Raw genomic sequence first — 14,183 nt, 5'->3', positions numbered from 1 at the left:
TGAACATCCCGTACCAGAATGTTTGCACCATCACACCCCTAACAACTACAGTAACTGTATGTTAATGTGTAGAATCATATTCTGTACGGTAGAGACCTGGTATCTCTACGTTTTGTTTCTCTGCTTTGTTTGACCAATGCAATTTTCTCTACAGCCCGTTTGCATATGTGGACCCATTGCATTGTAACATGGCATATTTATACCTGGAGCTCCTTAAGGACTCCCTCAACGAGTATGCATATGCAGCCGAGCTAGCTGGCTTGAACTATGACCTCCAAAATACCGTCTATGGGATGTATGTAAGTATTCAAAATCCCTCCCCATCGCCCTCAAGCTGCATCCCAGACCTTACACCCCCAACCCTTTATCATCTCCAAACTGGGCTCCTGTGGCTCAGCCAGGCCTGGGTTGACAGGTCATTTTCAGCCTTCAGTATTGCCAGACTGGAAGGTTTTATTACAGAGGATGATACAATTAACGAAGAAAAGTTTAGACATTTACAAAAAGCTGCTTTTTATGATAATTCTTTGTCTGTCCTTGTCAAAATATTTGACTCCACTTGTGGTTCATGCAGTTTTTGAAAAATGCTAATTTGCAAAAACCTTCCAACCCAGACCTGACCAGTCTAGCCTCTGTTCTGTCTGCATCTTCCTCTTCATTCTTCATCAGTCCTGTGTTTTTCTTTTTTACTCACCCGCCTCCCGCAAACCACTTATGACTACTTAAGGTCATTGTTTCTCATCTTGTCGGGGTATACGTCGGGGGTGTTGTTATCACATCAGGTGAAGCGGCGTTCCACCAACGACACTGAATTTACGATTAAACTAAAGGTTGATCTGAAAACATTGATGACTTTCTATAAAAGAAGACAGTTTTTGTGGGACAGAAAGCTAGTCACGAGGCTGCATATACATACTCTTCTTATCATTCTTTTCATACTTGCATTTTCTTGTGTTTTTTTTTTTTGACAACCCCTCATTCCCAACAAACATGTATTTTTGTTTTTGTTCTTTTTTTCCTTCCATCAGTCGCTACCTATATGCAGATCCCCTGCACTGCAACATGACCTACTTGTTGCTCAGGTTACTGAAGGATGATTTAAAAGAGTATACATATGCAGCCCGCCTGGCAGGGCTGGTGTATGGCATAGCCTCAGGGATGAATGCCATCCTCGTAAGTAAGCCACTTGAAGGAATGGGTGGGGGGGTCACTGAATAGTCCACTTTGAGGCTTTAATGGAGTGTGGAAATGGTTTGGTTTTGCTCCATTTGATTATGTGAAGTGCTGTGTCCTGTTCGTCCAAAAAGAAGGATTTCTAGAACTCTGCTTGCTACTGCATTCCCTGCAAACACCAACTTTGTCTTATGACTTAGGGATAGCTGAATACAGTCCTCTGGAAATGTCATATGCTGCTATATTGGCATTTATGATTTAAATAATTACCTCTAGGAAAGGAATTATGTTTGAGAGAATCTGAACAATACATTTCAGCAGAGGAGTGCACACATTTCCATATTAAAAAAAAAAATGCCCTCAGTCTATGTCCCCGGATTTTTTCATTTCTAAGATTTGTGTTTGAAATTAATTCATATAATGGGTTTTATTATATGCCCTTGTGGCAATAAAACTCAAACTTTTAAGTGTAGAGTTGGCTGTTTCAGTCAAGGACGCATGACTGACTGACATTACAGATTCACTTCCAAAATTAATTCAGGATAATATATTCAGACAGTGCATGTGCATCTCAAAGGATAAATGCACTGGATGGCAAGATTTTACCTTTCTAATTATTGTTTTGGCTGCCGTTCTCTCACTTCTATTGTGTCAGTGTCATGCAGGTAGTAGATTAAAAAAGTGTGTCTATTACAAGCCACATAATGCAGATTCTCTGGCATATTTATAGTCCCATTTCTGCTGATGCCAGTGCACAAGTTACTTTGGAAGTGGATCTGTTTCCAAGAAGTTTGATGGCCATAGTCAGTAGGGATGCACCAATTTGACTTTTTTCAGGCTTTGGGTGTCGGCTGATATCAAGTACTGATCCAATACAAGTGTATAGTTAATAAACTGTATGCCTCACTGTGTGAAAGTGACTGGGGTCGCCAGGCTCGACATTGCTTCCCTAACTTTGTAAAATAAAATGCAACAAACATAGATGTAAATTTACTGAATTGTTATTTGCAACTTGGTAAAAGAAAAATTTAAAAATTGACAGAAATTACAATTCAAGTGTAAACCTTTTTTAAATGCAGCTACAAATTGGTAAAACATTAATATTCTAGTATGGAAACATACAGACAAATTGATCAGATCAGTCCTATTGTCACCAATACCCAATCCAGCTATTTAAGTCAGATTTGGCCTGATATCAGTATGGAATCGGTGCATCCCTAATAATTAACAGCAACTCACTCAATCCGATCACCTCTTTCTTTCCCCTATTTCTGAATGCAGCAGTTTTCTCAACTGTGTGTGTCTCAGGGATTTAATGTTGCAACAACTTATCTATGAATGACAATGGTTTGTCAGGGTGGTGATTTGCTCTTTTCTGTTAAGCTTTCTAACTTCCCCTCCAACTCTCTGCACACTTTGCCACGTGACCTAGTAACCTGCGTTCATCCGCTTCCTCTCACCAGTGAACACATGATTGTGGTGTGTCTTTAGGGACAGCTTTTCAACACACAGTTGTGTGACGGGCTGTCTTTAAGTGATATGAGTCAGCAGTATTGGTGTGGCTGGCCGGATGTTTGTCAAGGTTAATGATGTTAGGAGAGATTACTTTTAACAGGTGTCACCGCAGGGACCAAGCGACAGGGAGTGGGGAGGCTTGGGATGAGTCTGAGAGCGTAGCTGTGCAGCTGGAGGTTTTGCTGAATCATGAAGGTCCAGAAGGTGCAGATGACATTGCAAAACAGAGGCTTTAAATAACCTCGACTGTTCTTTTCCATTTTTAAAAATGTCCATTTGCATAGAATACCTTATCATCAACCACTTAGGTCTGCTGTTTCCCTGAGAAACTAGCATGAAATATGTTTTACTGCAAAAGAGGATAAAGTGATGTTTCCTAATATAGATCAGCCTTTTGTTACCTTTTTTTTTTTTTTTTTACCCTTTTGGTCATTTGGATTTTTATTTTAATGTACATTCTTCCACAATTTTAGTTGTGTATTAGAACATTTAAGGCTATTAAGTGCTATTACATATTTTGTGATATTGATTGTAGAGGCAATGGCTTATCTTTTCGGGGAGTGATGGGCTTTTCTTGACAATCATTTGGTCAGCCAGTAATTCCACACAAATAAATAAATGAGTCAAAATCTTCAAATCAACAAATTAAACTACAATTTCAGGCTCACCCTAGCTTCCAGACTGTTGATAATGTACCGTCTGTCCTCTGTCTCGTTCTGCCGCAGCTATCTGTTAAAGGTTACAGTGACAAACAGCACATCCTGCTGAAGAAGATCATCGAGAAGATGGCCACCTTTGAGATCGATGAGAAGCGCTTTGACATCATCAAAGAAGCGGTAAGCTCTGACTGCAACTCCATCATCGGTACGGTCAGGATGAGTCATGATCAATTGAACAAGTGACCTGAAATTTATCGAGCAGCTCACTTTAACCGATTGGTATTCAGAACCTTATTTTAGTCTGCCTTACACAAGAGCAGTAAAGTAACGGTAGTAGTCGTTTTGAAATGCTCCAGTAGTTTTAACATTTTTTTTTCTTTTAAATCCAGTTCATGAAGTATTGATGTTGAACTGACTTTGCCTTTTGTTTCTCCCTGCAGTACATGAGGTCTTTGAATAACTTCAGAGCCGAGCAGCCTCACCAGCACGCCATGTACTACCTCCGTCTACTAATGACCGAGGTTGCTTGGACCAAAGATGAGCTCAGAGAGGCTCTGGATGGTGAGGATCCTCTTAATCTCTGTTTTTCTCTCTTTACGACTGTCTCAAAGTCCCAGTTGTGTTAATTAGTACCTTTTCTACTGTGGGCAAAACTGGGTTCACTGAAAAATAGAACAAATGCATAGTCAAGCCCATATAAATAGTAAAATGGACATTGAATTGTGTGTCACACTCGCTAGTTTGAGAACTATCATTTAGTGAATAGAATTTGATGACTTACAAATGGAAATATCAAGCGATTAAATCCAGCATTTATCAATTGAACAGCAGGGCAAGAAGACGCTTCTCCAGGCTTCGTAATACTCCACTGCTCGTTTGTCGCAAAACTGCATCTCAGTGAGTCAGCGACTTCCCGCAAATTGGTTTATGCGGAAGTTGGCCAACTACAACAATGGATTGATAAAGAGAACCTGATGAAGCGTTAGAGGCAGGGTACCGTTAATTCTGAATTCTCTCTGAAAGTTGCTCAGTAGCACATGAAGCAAAAAAAAATAAAAAATTAAACTTTGTTGTGAAAATTACCCTGTTTATTTATTACCACATTATTTGGCTACTAGAGCACGCACACTAGAGACTTCTGCCAACCGAATCTCTAACTTCTGGTTAAGCCCTCCGCTAACTTGATTATGGATAAAAGGATTTAATCGTTCGGCTCTGCTAGACTTTTTAAATGTTTTGGTACCGAATGGATCAAATTCTGTTTGTAACTTTGCGAGGATAGTGATGCTCAAAAAATGCATCCATTGATACAAAGACATCTCTTTTATAACTTAAGTCCATGGTAAAAAGGTCATTTGGGGAGAAAGCATCAAGTGACGGACCTGAAAGTTTATGTCGCCGTTATGTCAAATTGTCTTCAAAGCCCGGCGCACTTCCTGTTAAAAAAGTGCTGCCATGTTGATTTGAGAAGGACTGAAGTACGCCGGGCTACTCTCATTTTTTTTCTTCAGGCTAGAACGAAGCGAGTGAAGTTTGGGCTAATAATTTAGTAATTGTAGAAACAACCATGTGGGTGGTAAGAAATGTCATTATTTCTCAGTTCTATGAGCTTGAATTCCTGTGCTAAACTTTCAGTGTGTGGCTTACAGGGATATAAGGTCACTCTTTCCCTCCTCACCTGAGGTCTTTTCTTCTCTTCTGTCTTCCTCCTTAAATCCTCATTTGAATGCTAAGGCTGTTCTCCATCAGATGCCTCTCTAGCTGCAGTCTTACCTCTCTGCAGTGTGAGTCCGGAACCTGAAGGGCAGATTTTTATATTATTACCACAGAGCTTACACAGACCATCCTCAAATTCACATGAGACTCAATTAACCTGCAGGGTCAAAGCCTGCAGCCACTCACCAGGGCCTCCAATTACCAGACCATGTTCCCTTATTAGTGTCCTTACCCCAATGCCGTTCCCTGTATGAGGTCCATGAGGCACTTTCAATCTCTTGTTTCTGTATATGTGTGTGTATGTGTCCCTGTAGTAGCTCATCCCTGAATCTGGGTCAGATGTTACTTGAATTCAGATTGGCCAGTCTACATAGACACAGACTTGATTTATGTGTGTAACTGAATATGTAAGTGTGTTTGTATGTTTTAACAGGCTTACATGATTGTCTAATATGTGACTGCTGTTTGTCTTGTTTGTGACAAGAACTCTGTGCGAAGAAATGGACGCACACACGCACGCACACACAGCCGTTATTGTGTTTTTCTTCCTGATGCCTGTCTTTGTAGCAGCTTGGGAAATTGCTCTTTGATTGATTGCTGTTGTCTATGATCTGTATTCCAGATGTAACTCTCCCACGCCTCAAGGCCTTCATACCTCAGCTATTGTCACGGTTACATATTGAAACCCTTCTCCATGGCAACATCACCAAGGAGGTTTGTTACTGTGTTTTTACGGCCAGCTGAGGAAATGTTATCTTCCTTCATATTGACGCTCTAAGTTTTGTCAAATGTGCATGTCTTTTCTCAGTGAATATTGAATACACTTTTTTTTATTCTAGAGCATTTGAGTCACCTTCAGCCTGTTATCTTGCCTTCTAATGGTATCGTAGAGGATTATTGTCAAAAACCTCTTACAAAATCCTGCGACCAGCTCACACTTATTATGAGGTCCCAGCTGTCACAGCACCAGCATTACGCCTTGTAATGATAATAGCGTCACAGTCTGGTGGAGAGAGAATTAGACTCACCGGTGGGAGCAATGAACCGTTTCGTCGTCTCTACAGCAACAAGAGCTGACCACGTAGTTTGTCAAAGAAACCTTTTAATATGAGGCTTTATGGTAGATGGAGGATCAGGTAGTCAATTTTTGATAGGAAATGTGTTCCTATTATTGTTAGCAAAGCAGGACAATTTAAAAAAAAGCTATTAGCAGTGTAGTTTTAATTGCTTTCTTGTTGTTTTGTGGCAAGATCAGCTGAGCCTATTACCATGCATACATGTCCCTCTCCCCTCATATTTAATTAATGAAACTTTGTTACACAAGCACAACTTGACTTTGTCTGCACCAATATCAGAGTCCGACCCAGAAACCTCGACAACTCTTTGTTAGTCCAACCAACGTCCCATAACACTTTTCAAAGGGATTCCATACACTTATGTAGTGAAGTTTGCTTGATATTTAATATTTTTACCCTTAAGTATTTGAAAAGCTCAGTAATCTAAATGATAACCCCTGGATATTCACAGGTTCATCCCTAGTGGTTTGGGTTTTTATCTAAGAGGTTGTCTGATGTATCTGGTACTGAGACTTCTAACACACAAATTTCAAGTATTCTCAAACTATTTTCTGCTGACGCTTCAGAACTGAAAGTGTCCACAGTGAGGTCTGTGGATTATCCTGAGTAAGCAGTACATTGTTCCTGGAAACATACATTGCTGTGGATTTTTTTTATGCTTTGAGCTCCTCAAGCAAAATTCCATTCACTGTGTCTGTATAGGTGTAGCAACAGAAGTCTCGTAAACTTTGCAGATACAATCAAAACTATCCCTATGGCAATGTAATGAAGCGGAAATATACATTTAATATGAATCATCAAGCAAAACTCACTGTGGTTTTAGGTGTAGGTTGAAAGCGCAGTGTATTACCCATGTGCACCATTGATTAGCAACCAAATCAACAAATTGAGGATGGAAAGGGCCCAATGTCAAGGCAACGTAATTCTGGGCTTGTAGCACCGACAGCTTAATGCAGCCTGTTGGGAAATGTCAAAAGCAATTCTGGGGATTGTACATAGAAAATTACTGACTGAAATAGAAGCCAGGTTAAGGGAAATGGTGCATAACAGAAAGGTAAATTAGACATTCTTGGATAGGAAAACATGTATCACTTAGCTCTGATGATTAGCTCTGAGACTAGGATTTTCCTTTAAAAAAATACTGTTTTTGTGGGCTAAAATGTTTTGGTTTCCCTCCCTGTCTGTCTCCTCTCTAGTCTGCTCTTGGCATGATGCAAATGGTGGAGGACACGCTCATTGAGCATGCTCACACAAAGCCCCTCCTCCCGAGCCAACTGATTCGTTACAGAGAGGTGCAGGTTCCAGATGGTAGGTCCTGTACTCTCCCGCATCCCATACGCACACAGGTTAAGCGCTCTTAATCATCATTTGCCAGTCGTGCCTGTCTCCACGGCGACCATGCAGAAGAGCCCTTACCCAGCGCTCTTGCCCTCGTCATCAGTGACACTGTCTTGCGTTTCTAAAGACTTTATTAAATTTGACATCCCTCGTTTCCCTCGGAGGAACATAAAACTCGCTGACTGGAAATAAGCGTCATTGAACAAATTGCGTACACACCTTCCCCTTAGCTCAAAGACGAATGCATACATGCCAAGCAAAGCTCCTGTGCTGCCTTTGTGATTACATTAGGAAAGTGGAGTGATGTGCAGAGGAAAACCAGTGCGGTGCAGGGCCGAGGGATTTTCCAGGCTAGGCTCCAGACTGCCAGTCAGACACAGAGCAGGAGTGCAGGAGAAGGACATAAAGGATGTAAACACAATGTTGGATTATGAATTGACGGAGTGGCTGGCAGTCTATCCAAGAAACATGTTATTACTCTCACAGCCGAAAGCTATAGAGCTGAAGGTTCCCTTGATTCTGTCCAGTAAAACATTCATCTTTGTTAAAGGCACCATGTCATCCAAATTCAGGAAAATAGCCCAATGCCCAATTAAAATACATTTCAGAGCCGGCTATCACTCTTAATTTAATCAGGCTTTGTAATACTAGGGGCTCATAATACAAAACAACAAATACAACTGTTATTTATGTTTTTTGTAGTAAAGGCACAAATACTGGCATAGCTGTAATTTATATATATTTATGTATGTATATATATATATATATATATATATAAGTTTTGATTGGGCCTTAACAGAATCCTTTAAAAAAAGTATTTCCTTAAACAAAGACACGTGTTGCAGAAATATTTCCATTTCAGCACAGTGTGAGGGAGGAAAAGTGACATTGGTATGCAGTATTTGGTTCTTTTGAATTGACTAAAAGCTAGTGTACGCCACACTGACTCGATGTTTGCTGTGACAAAACACAACACACAATGACAACACATTGTTTTTAATGTATGTTTTCTAAGTTAACTTAAGTAAAGCTTTTGACACATTGAGAAGAATGCTATGGGAGATGTTGAATACCGTGGACATGACACTCCTCGAACGCAGAGCCTAAGTGCTGTCAGCATGCGCATAAAGGCACCATCATTACAAAGCTTCAAGTCGTCGTCCATTCAAAGTGAGCTTGATCACAATGAACAATGAATCACAATGAAAACGAACCAGTTTTCCCTATGCTAGAATGGAGAGCTCCTCTCCACGTTGTGCTCAAAAGAAAATTGCAACTACATTTGAAAGGCCAGAGGAAAGCGATTTGGAACCACTCAGCAAAAAGCGTAATGTTGGCATTCAGCAGGATGTCTGGAGAGTGTCACTTCTGTCCTCTATCTGAACCTGTCTGTTTTACTCTCCTCTCCACCTCAAGCAAAGAACTCGGACATGAATCTATATCCACAATCGAAACAGCTCATTATCACTTTTGTTACTTTAGACAGCATTGATTATGTTTTTGAAAGACAATACAGGGGATCATTATTTAGAATGGATTATATAGAGGTGTAAAGCTAGGCTGGTGCAATGAATTTCAATGTTTATCAGAGTTCATTGATCAATGGGGATTTTGCTTTAATGAAAATGATTCTACTTTAGCTGGTTTTGGTTCAGTCACTGCATTACATGATAAGAGTAGTCCACAAAATGTCACATTTGACAGAATCATTTGAAATGGTATAGACTTCATATTCTAAATTGAATCTGCACACACAAACCAAAAAGGGATTAAAATGCTCATCATATTCTGTCTCCATTATGTAGTGTTTCATAAGCTGCTTTCTGTTTAAAAACATACACTTGCTAAAATATTTTGATACAAATTACTTTAATATGCGTCTTACATCTTCAGTGCCTGTATCAAATGCATACAGTATGAGTTGTCTGCCTTTAGTCTTCATCTGTACGACTACAGCACTGAAAAATGAATTAACATCCTTCTGTTCCTCTCAGGTGGCTGGTATGTTTACCAACAGAGGAACGAGGTGCACAACAATTGCGGCATTGAGATCTACTATCAGACAGACATGCAGACCACCAATGACAACATGCTGCTGGAGCTGTTCTGTCAGATCATCTCTGAGCCCTGCTTCAACACACTGAGAACCAAAGAACAGCTGGGTGAGCCCTCCGAAAATGTGTTGTGTGCAGCAGTAAAAAAAAAGTGCATATAAAGTAAGAAAATAATTGTGTCAGTTGTGTTTAAAACTTGCTCCCAGGTTGTGAATATTATTCTATCAGAATTATGCAGCTTTAATCTGCTTTTACTAATTGCATACTACTCTATAAAGACCAGATATGTAAGTGAAGCTTGTAAAGTGCTGTCAACCATGATGATGTTTAATAACTTGGAGAATTTCTTAATCAAGTCTGAGTCGTAGTAATTTGTAATCGTAGTGCCAGACCAAAAGTTAATTTCAAGATAAATACAGAGAAGTTAAGAATAAATCAGGACAAACAAACATTTTTGAAAAAAAACGAACCACTTTTTCTTGTTGTTTTTTTTAAATTATAAAGCATGTCAATGTGCTAGATAAATACTGTGAAAGTATCAAATGGTTTAATAGACAGAGAAATACACACAGCCTGTATTCAGAAACTGTGTCTTTAAACGAGCCGTCAGGACTTCTGTACGGTTGTGATGTCACAGCTCTACTATATATATAGGTAGAAAGTGTCACTATAGTCAATCATCAGCTGCAGTGCTGATGCAGAGATCCGCTAACGCTGACCAATCAGATTAGACCAGTTTTTTTCATGGGAAGGTGGTCTTAAAGAGGATGAATACATGTTTATTCAGACAAAGTATGAGAAAAAGAATGTTTGTTTTTTTAACATTAAAGCATGTAAAAATGTTCTGGTACAAACCTAAAATATGAATAAGAACCTGAAAATGAGCATAATAAGTCCCTAAGGACATGAAGGTATGCTTGTGAAGTTAATAGTTAAAACAGCCTTTTAACAGTTTATATGCCGGAGCTAAGGTACCCAGTCTATCCTCTGTGCTGAGCTCTTGCATATCTGTCCCTCTCCAACTCCCAGGCTACATTGTTTTCAGTGGGCCCCGGCGGGCCAACGGAGTGCAAGGCCTGCGCTTCATCATCCAGTCGGAGAAGGCGCCCCACTACCTGGAGAGTCGCGTGGAAGCGTTCCTCTGCACCATGGAGAAGGCTGTGGAGGAGATGAACGAGGAAGCCTTCCAGAAACACATCCAGGCCTTGGCCATCCGCCGCCTGGACAAGCCTAAGAAGCTGTCTGCCGAGTGTGCCAAGTACTGGGGAGAGATCATCTCTCAGCAGTATAATTTTGACAGAGGTGAGGCCTCCCAGCAGTGCCTTTTCACCTCACAGTGAACTCTTAATCATTCTTTAGGTTTCAGGCCAAATGCACCTTTTTTTTAAGAATATTGAAATGCATTTTAAAACTCTTTCTGATCCATCGGCTGTTACTGTATTAAGAGCTTGTGTTACATAGGAAGTCGAATATAAGTTCTCATGAGAAATTATCAATATTTTGGTTCGTCCCAGAGGAGAGCAGAATGTTGCTTAGAGTTGCACAAATTAGGATCGATTAAAGCCTGAAATAATCTGCAGCCGTAGCACACCTCACTTGCAGCACTTTCCTGAGCGCCATAATGGATTGTAATGGGCCTGATTAACTGGTAATCTGTCTAAAGCCCTGAGTGATGGCAACACTGAAAGGCTGCCAAGGGAGTGGCGGTGATTACTGATACTAGCAGTGTTCGAGGAGGGGAGGCGAGTTGGGAGAGAGAGGGCAGCTAACACGCTCAACTCCAAGGGCACAGAATAACATACGGCACACGCCATAAGTCAGCTTACACACAGGCTGCTCCACCTGTAACAGAGGTCTGCTGTCAGTTCATGGTTTCCCTTTGCTTGATTCAGGAATAATTCTGTGTAAGAAGATGCTTATTTAACATGGTCAGATTGTGTTTTACCATAAAGCTTTGGTTTGCCATGAAATTGTTATGGCAGTAGATTTGAACAGTCTTCCTAGTAGTGACATGCAAGTGAAATTAATATTGTGAAAAGGTTACTTCCAATTCTTAGATATTGGAGCTTTCCACAAGCAGTTGAACACACTAATATGTAACATATTAGCCCATGCTTCCAGTCCCATTATTATATAGTAGTAATAACTTTGAGCAAAAATAAAGCTGAGCAGCTTTCACTGTGATGGATCACTAGTGTGAAGAAGTTAAAAAAAATTAAAAATGAACTGTTTTCTCTGTTGTGTTGCAGATAACACTGAAGTGTCCTATCTGAAGACGTTGACTAAAGAAAACATAATGGACTTCTACAGAGTAAGTAGGACAACTTTATGTTCTTCAGTGTCTCTTCCCTTGATTATATTAGAGGGACAGTGAGCAGTGGGAGACGCGCCTCTGTCCCATTCCTGAGAGGAAACTCTTGTCTTTTTGGTTCAGTGGCTTTTTACAGAAACTGTTGGTGATTTCACTTGGTTAATAACGTCTATTACATTCATAATATCTATATACTTTTATATGTTTGGTTTAATGCTGATTTGAAGGCATGAGATTATAAACATGTTGGCATGTTAGAGAATCCCTTTTGGATAATGGCCTCCTATTAAATAAGGTCAGGCATACTAATCCTCACATTTTGTAATGAGTGGATGTTAAAACCATAAACGCCAAACAAATCTGACCTTTGGCAATTGTATCCAATCATTTTCTATGGAAATAACCTGATATTTCTAAAATGACTCCCTGGGTGCATTTTCTCCTCCTGCAGCCACAGTTTGATGTGAATAGCCTTAAATTATGCTGTTCATTTGACTTTATTGTGGTACTTTGTGGCTGTGGTGAATGCTTTGAGGTGTCATTAGGAGGTGGCTTCATAAATTGCAACAATAACCCTACATTTTTACGACATGAAAGATTCATGAAATATTTTACAGGTCTATCAGTCATTATTAAATGCCTGTTTGGACTGTTAACTGTTCTGTTGACAATTCGTTAATGAGAAAATTAGCATCGACCCAGCCCATTGTTAATGTTTGACTGTGCGTTCCCTTTACCTCGGATGTCAGAAGTTGGAGCTTGGAATGACTTCACACCCAAGTTATCAGCGTTTCAGTTACAAAGTCGGAAAAAACATGGCTAAAACTACCAGGCTACGGTTAGCAGTTGTTAGCACGGCCTGCTTTGTAGTTTGCATATACGCATGAAAAATGTAAATTACACTTTGACAGCATTTACTAGGGCTGCCCCCGACCAAGGATTTTCTTGGTCGACCAGTGCTTGGTGGGGCAGCCCTAGCATTTACATATATACATCTAACAATACTAGGTATACTTCTGAGTTATTGGGACACCAAATAGTAAAAAGTGTAAAAGCTTCTTTACCGTTTACAACCGGAGCAACCATCTTTAAATGTCAACTCGGGGGTTGTGTGGATCGTCCGACTTTACGATTTGGAAAGATGGGGTCATTCCAGTTGAAAGTTCCGACTCGGAGCTCGGAAATCCCAACTTCTGAGTACAACTGGAACGCACCATAATGCCTTTGTTTTAAAGCTTTAGGTTAGGTTAGGGTAGGGCTGAACAATTAGCCGAATATTAATTACGATTTTGGTTTTCCGACTATTAAATGAACGTGATGGTTGTAAAATGTGTGCTTTGATGCACGGTAAGTTAGCATGAATGTAGCACAACATATTGGTTTAAATCATTTGAAAGTGCAAAAAAAACATTTTGTCCCCGAAATCAGTGAACAATAATAAATAATCTCAATAGTGATAATACTGATGCCTGTAATCGTGCAGCAAGAGCCGATCCCAGCTGACATCGGGCGTGAGGCGGGGTACACCCTGGACAGGACTATCACAGGGCACATAGAGACGAACAGAGACCGACAACCATTCACACCTATGGGCAATTTTTAGAGTCATCAATGAACCAACACGTGCATGTCTTTGGATTGTGGGAGGAAACCGGAGAACCCGGAGATAACCCACGCTGACACAGGGAGAACATGCAAACTCCACACAGAAAGGCCCAGGACGGGATGTGAACCTGTAACCTTCTCGCTGTGAGGCAACAGTGCTAACCACTATAGTGTTTTACAAAATAATAATATATAGAGATCACCATGAAACCTCCCTCAGATGATACTTGCATGAAGACAGTTGTTTTTCTAATACTTGTTTTCTGAAATGTTCTGTTTAAATATGCAAATGATTCTTGTTAAATGTGTGCTTATTTGCATACATGTTCAGAACACGAATTTGAACACTGGATAAAGCCAGGTTCATAATTCTTTCTTCATTTTGTTAACATTAGAGTGAAAGGAGGGGAAGTTTGGACATCTTTTTTTTTTTTTTTATATATCACTCCATGAGTCAGATAATACTGTCAGTCCTAAAATAAAGAATTTTTTCCCTATTTTTAGCAATGAAATGTTGTATAAATCATGCTGTGAATTATGAATGAACAAACCCCTCTGTAAAAACCTTCAGAATATAGATGGGTATAAAACTGGAAAGATTGAAGTATGTAAGTGCCACTGAAGTGGAGGGGTCTGGAAAAAAACAAATTTGACAACGGCCTTTAAAGATATGTGTTATAAAATGCATACATTTTGCAAGACACTACAGGTGATTAGGGTAAAACTGTTAGCTAAC

The 14,183-nt window shown here is 39.9% G+C and overlaps 1 protein-coding gene across 2 annotated transcripts in view; it reads left to right on the top strand.

The window, feature by feature from the left end:
* The window catches only part of ide (insulin-degrading enzyme), a 33,064-nt gene that overhangs the window by 13,730 nt on the left and 5,151 nt on the right, over nt 1–14,183 (top strand). The window contains exons 15-22 of one of the 2 annotated variants that reach the window (XM_083922593.1): nt 1,029–1,173; nt 3,414–3,524; nt 3,788–3,908; nt 5,686–5,777; nt 7,336–7,447; nt 9,472–9,639; nt 10,561–10,833; nt 11,781–11,842. In XM_083922593.1, coding sequence (XP_083778719.1) covers nt 1,029–1,173; nt 3,414–3,524; nt 3,788–3,908; nt 5,686–5,777; nt 7,336–7,447; nt 9,472–9,639; nt 10,561–10,833; nt 11,781–11,842 — 1,084 coding nt within the window. Of the gene's footprint in view, nt 1–154; nt 300–1,028; nt 1,174–3,413; nt 3,525–3,787; nt 3,909–5,685; nt 5,778–7,335; nt 7,448–9,471; nt 9,640–10,560; nt 10,834–11,780; nt 11,843–14,183 lie in introns of both variants that reach the window. The other variant, XM_083922592.1, reaches the window with a different exon arrangement.

Source organism: Echiichthys vipera (assembly GCF_963691815.1).
Source record: "Echiichthys vipera genome assembly, chromosome: 11".
Taxonomy (NCBI): Eukaryota; Metazoa; Chordata; class Actinopteri; order Perciformes; family Trachinidae; genus Echiichthys; species Echiichthys vipera.
Note: the sequence above shows the minus strand (reverse complement) of the source record. Positions and strands in the feature narration are given on the sequence as shown.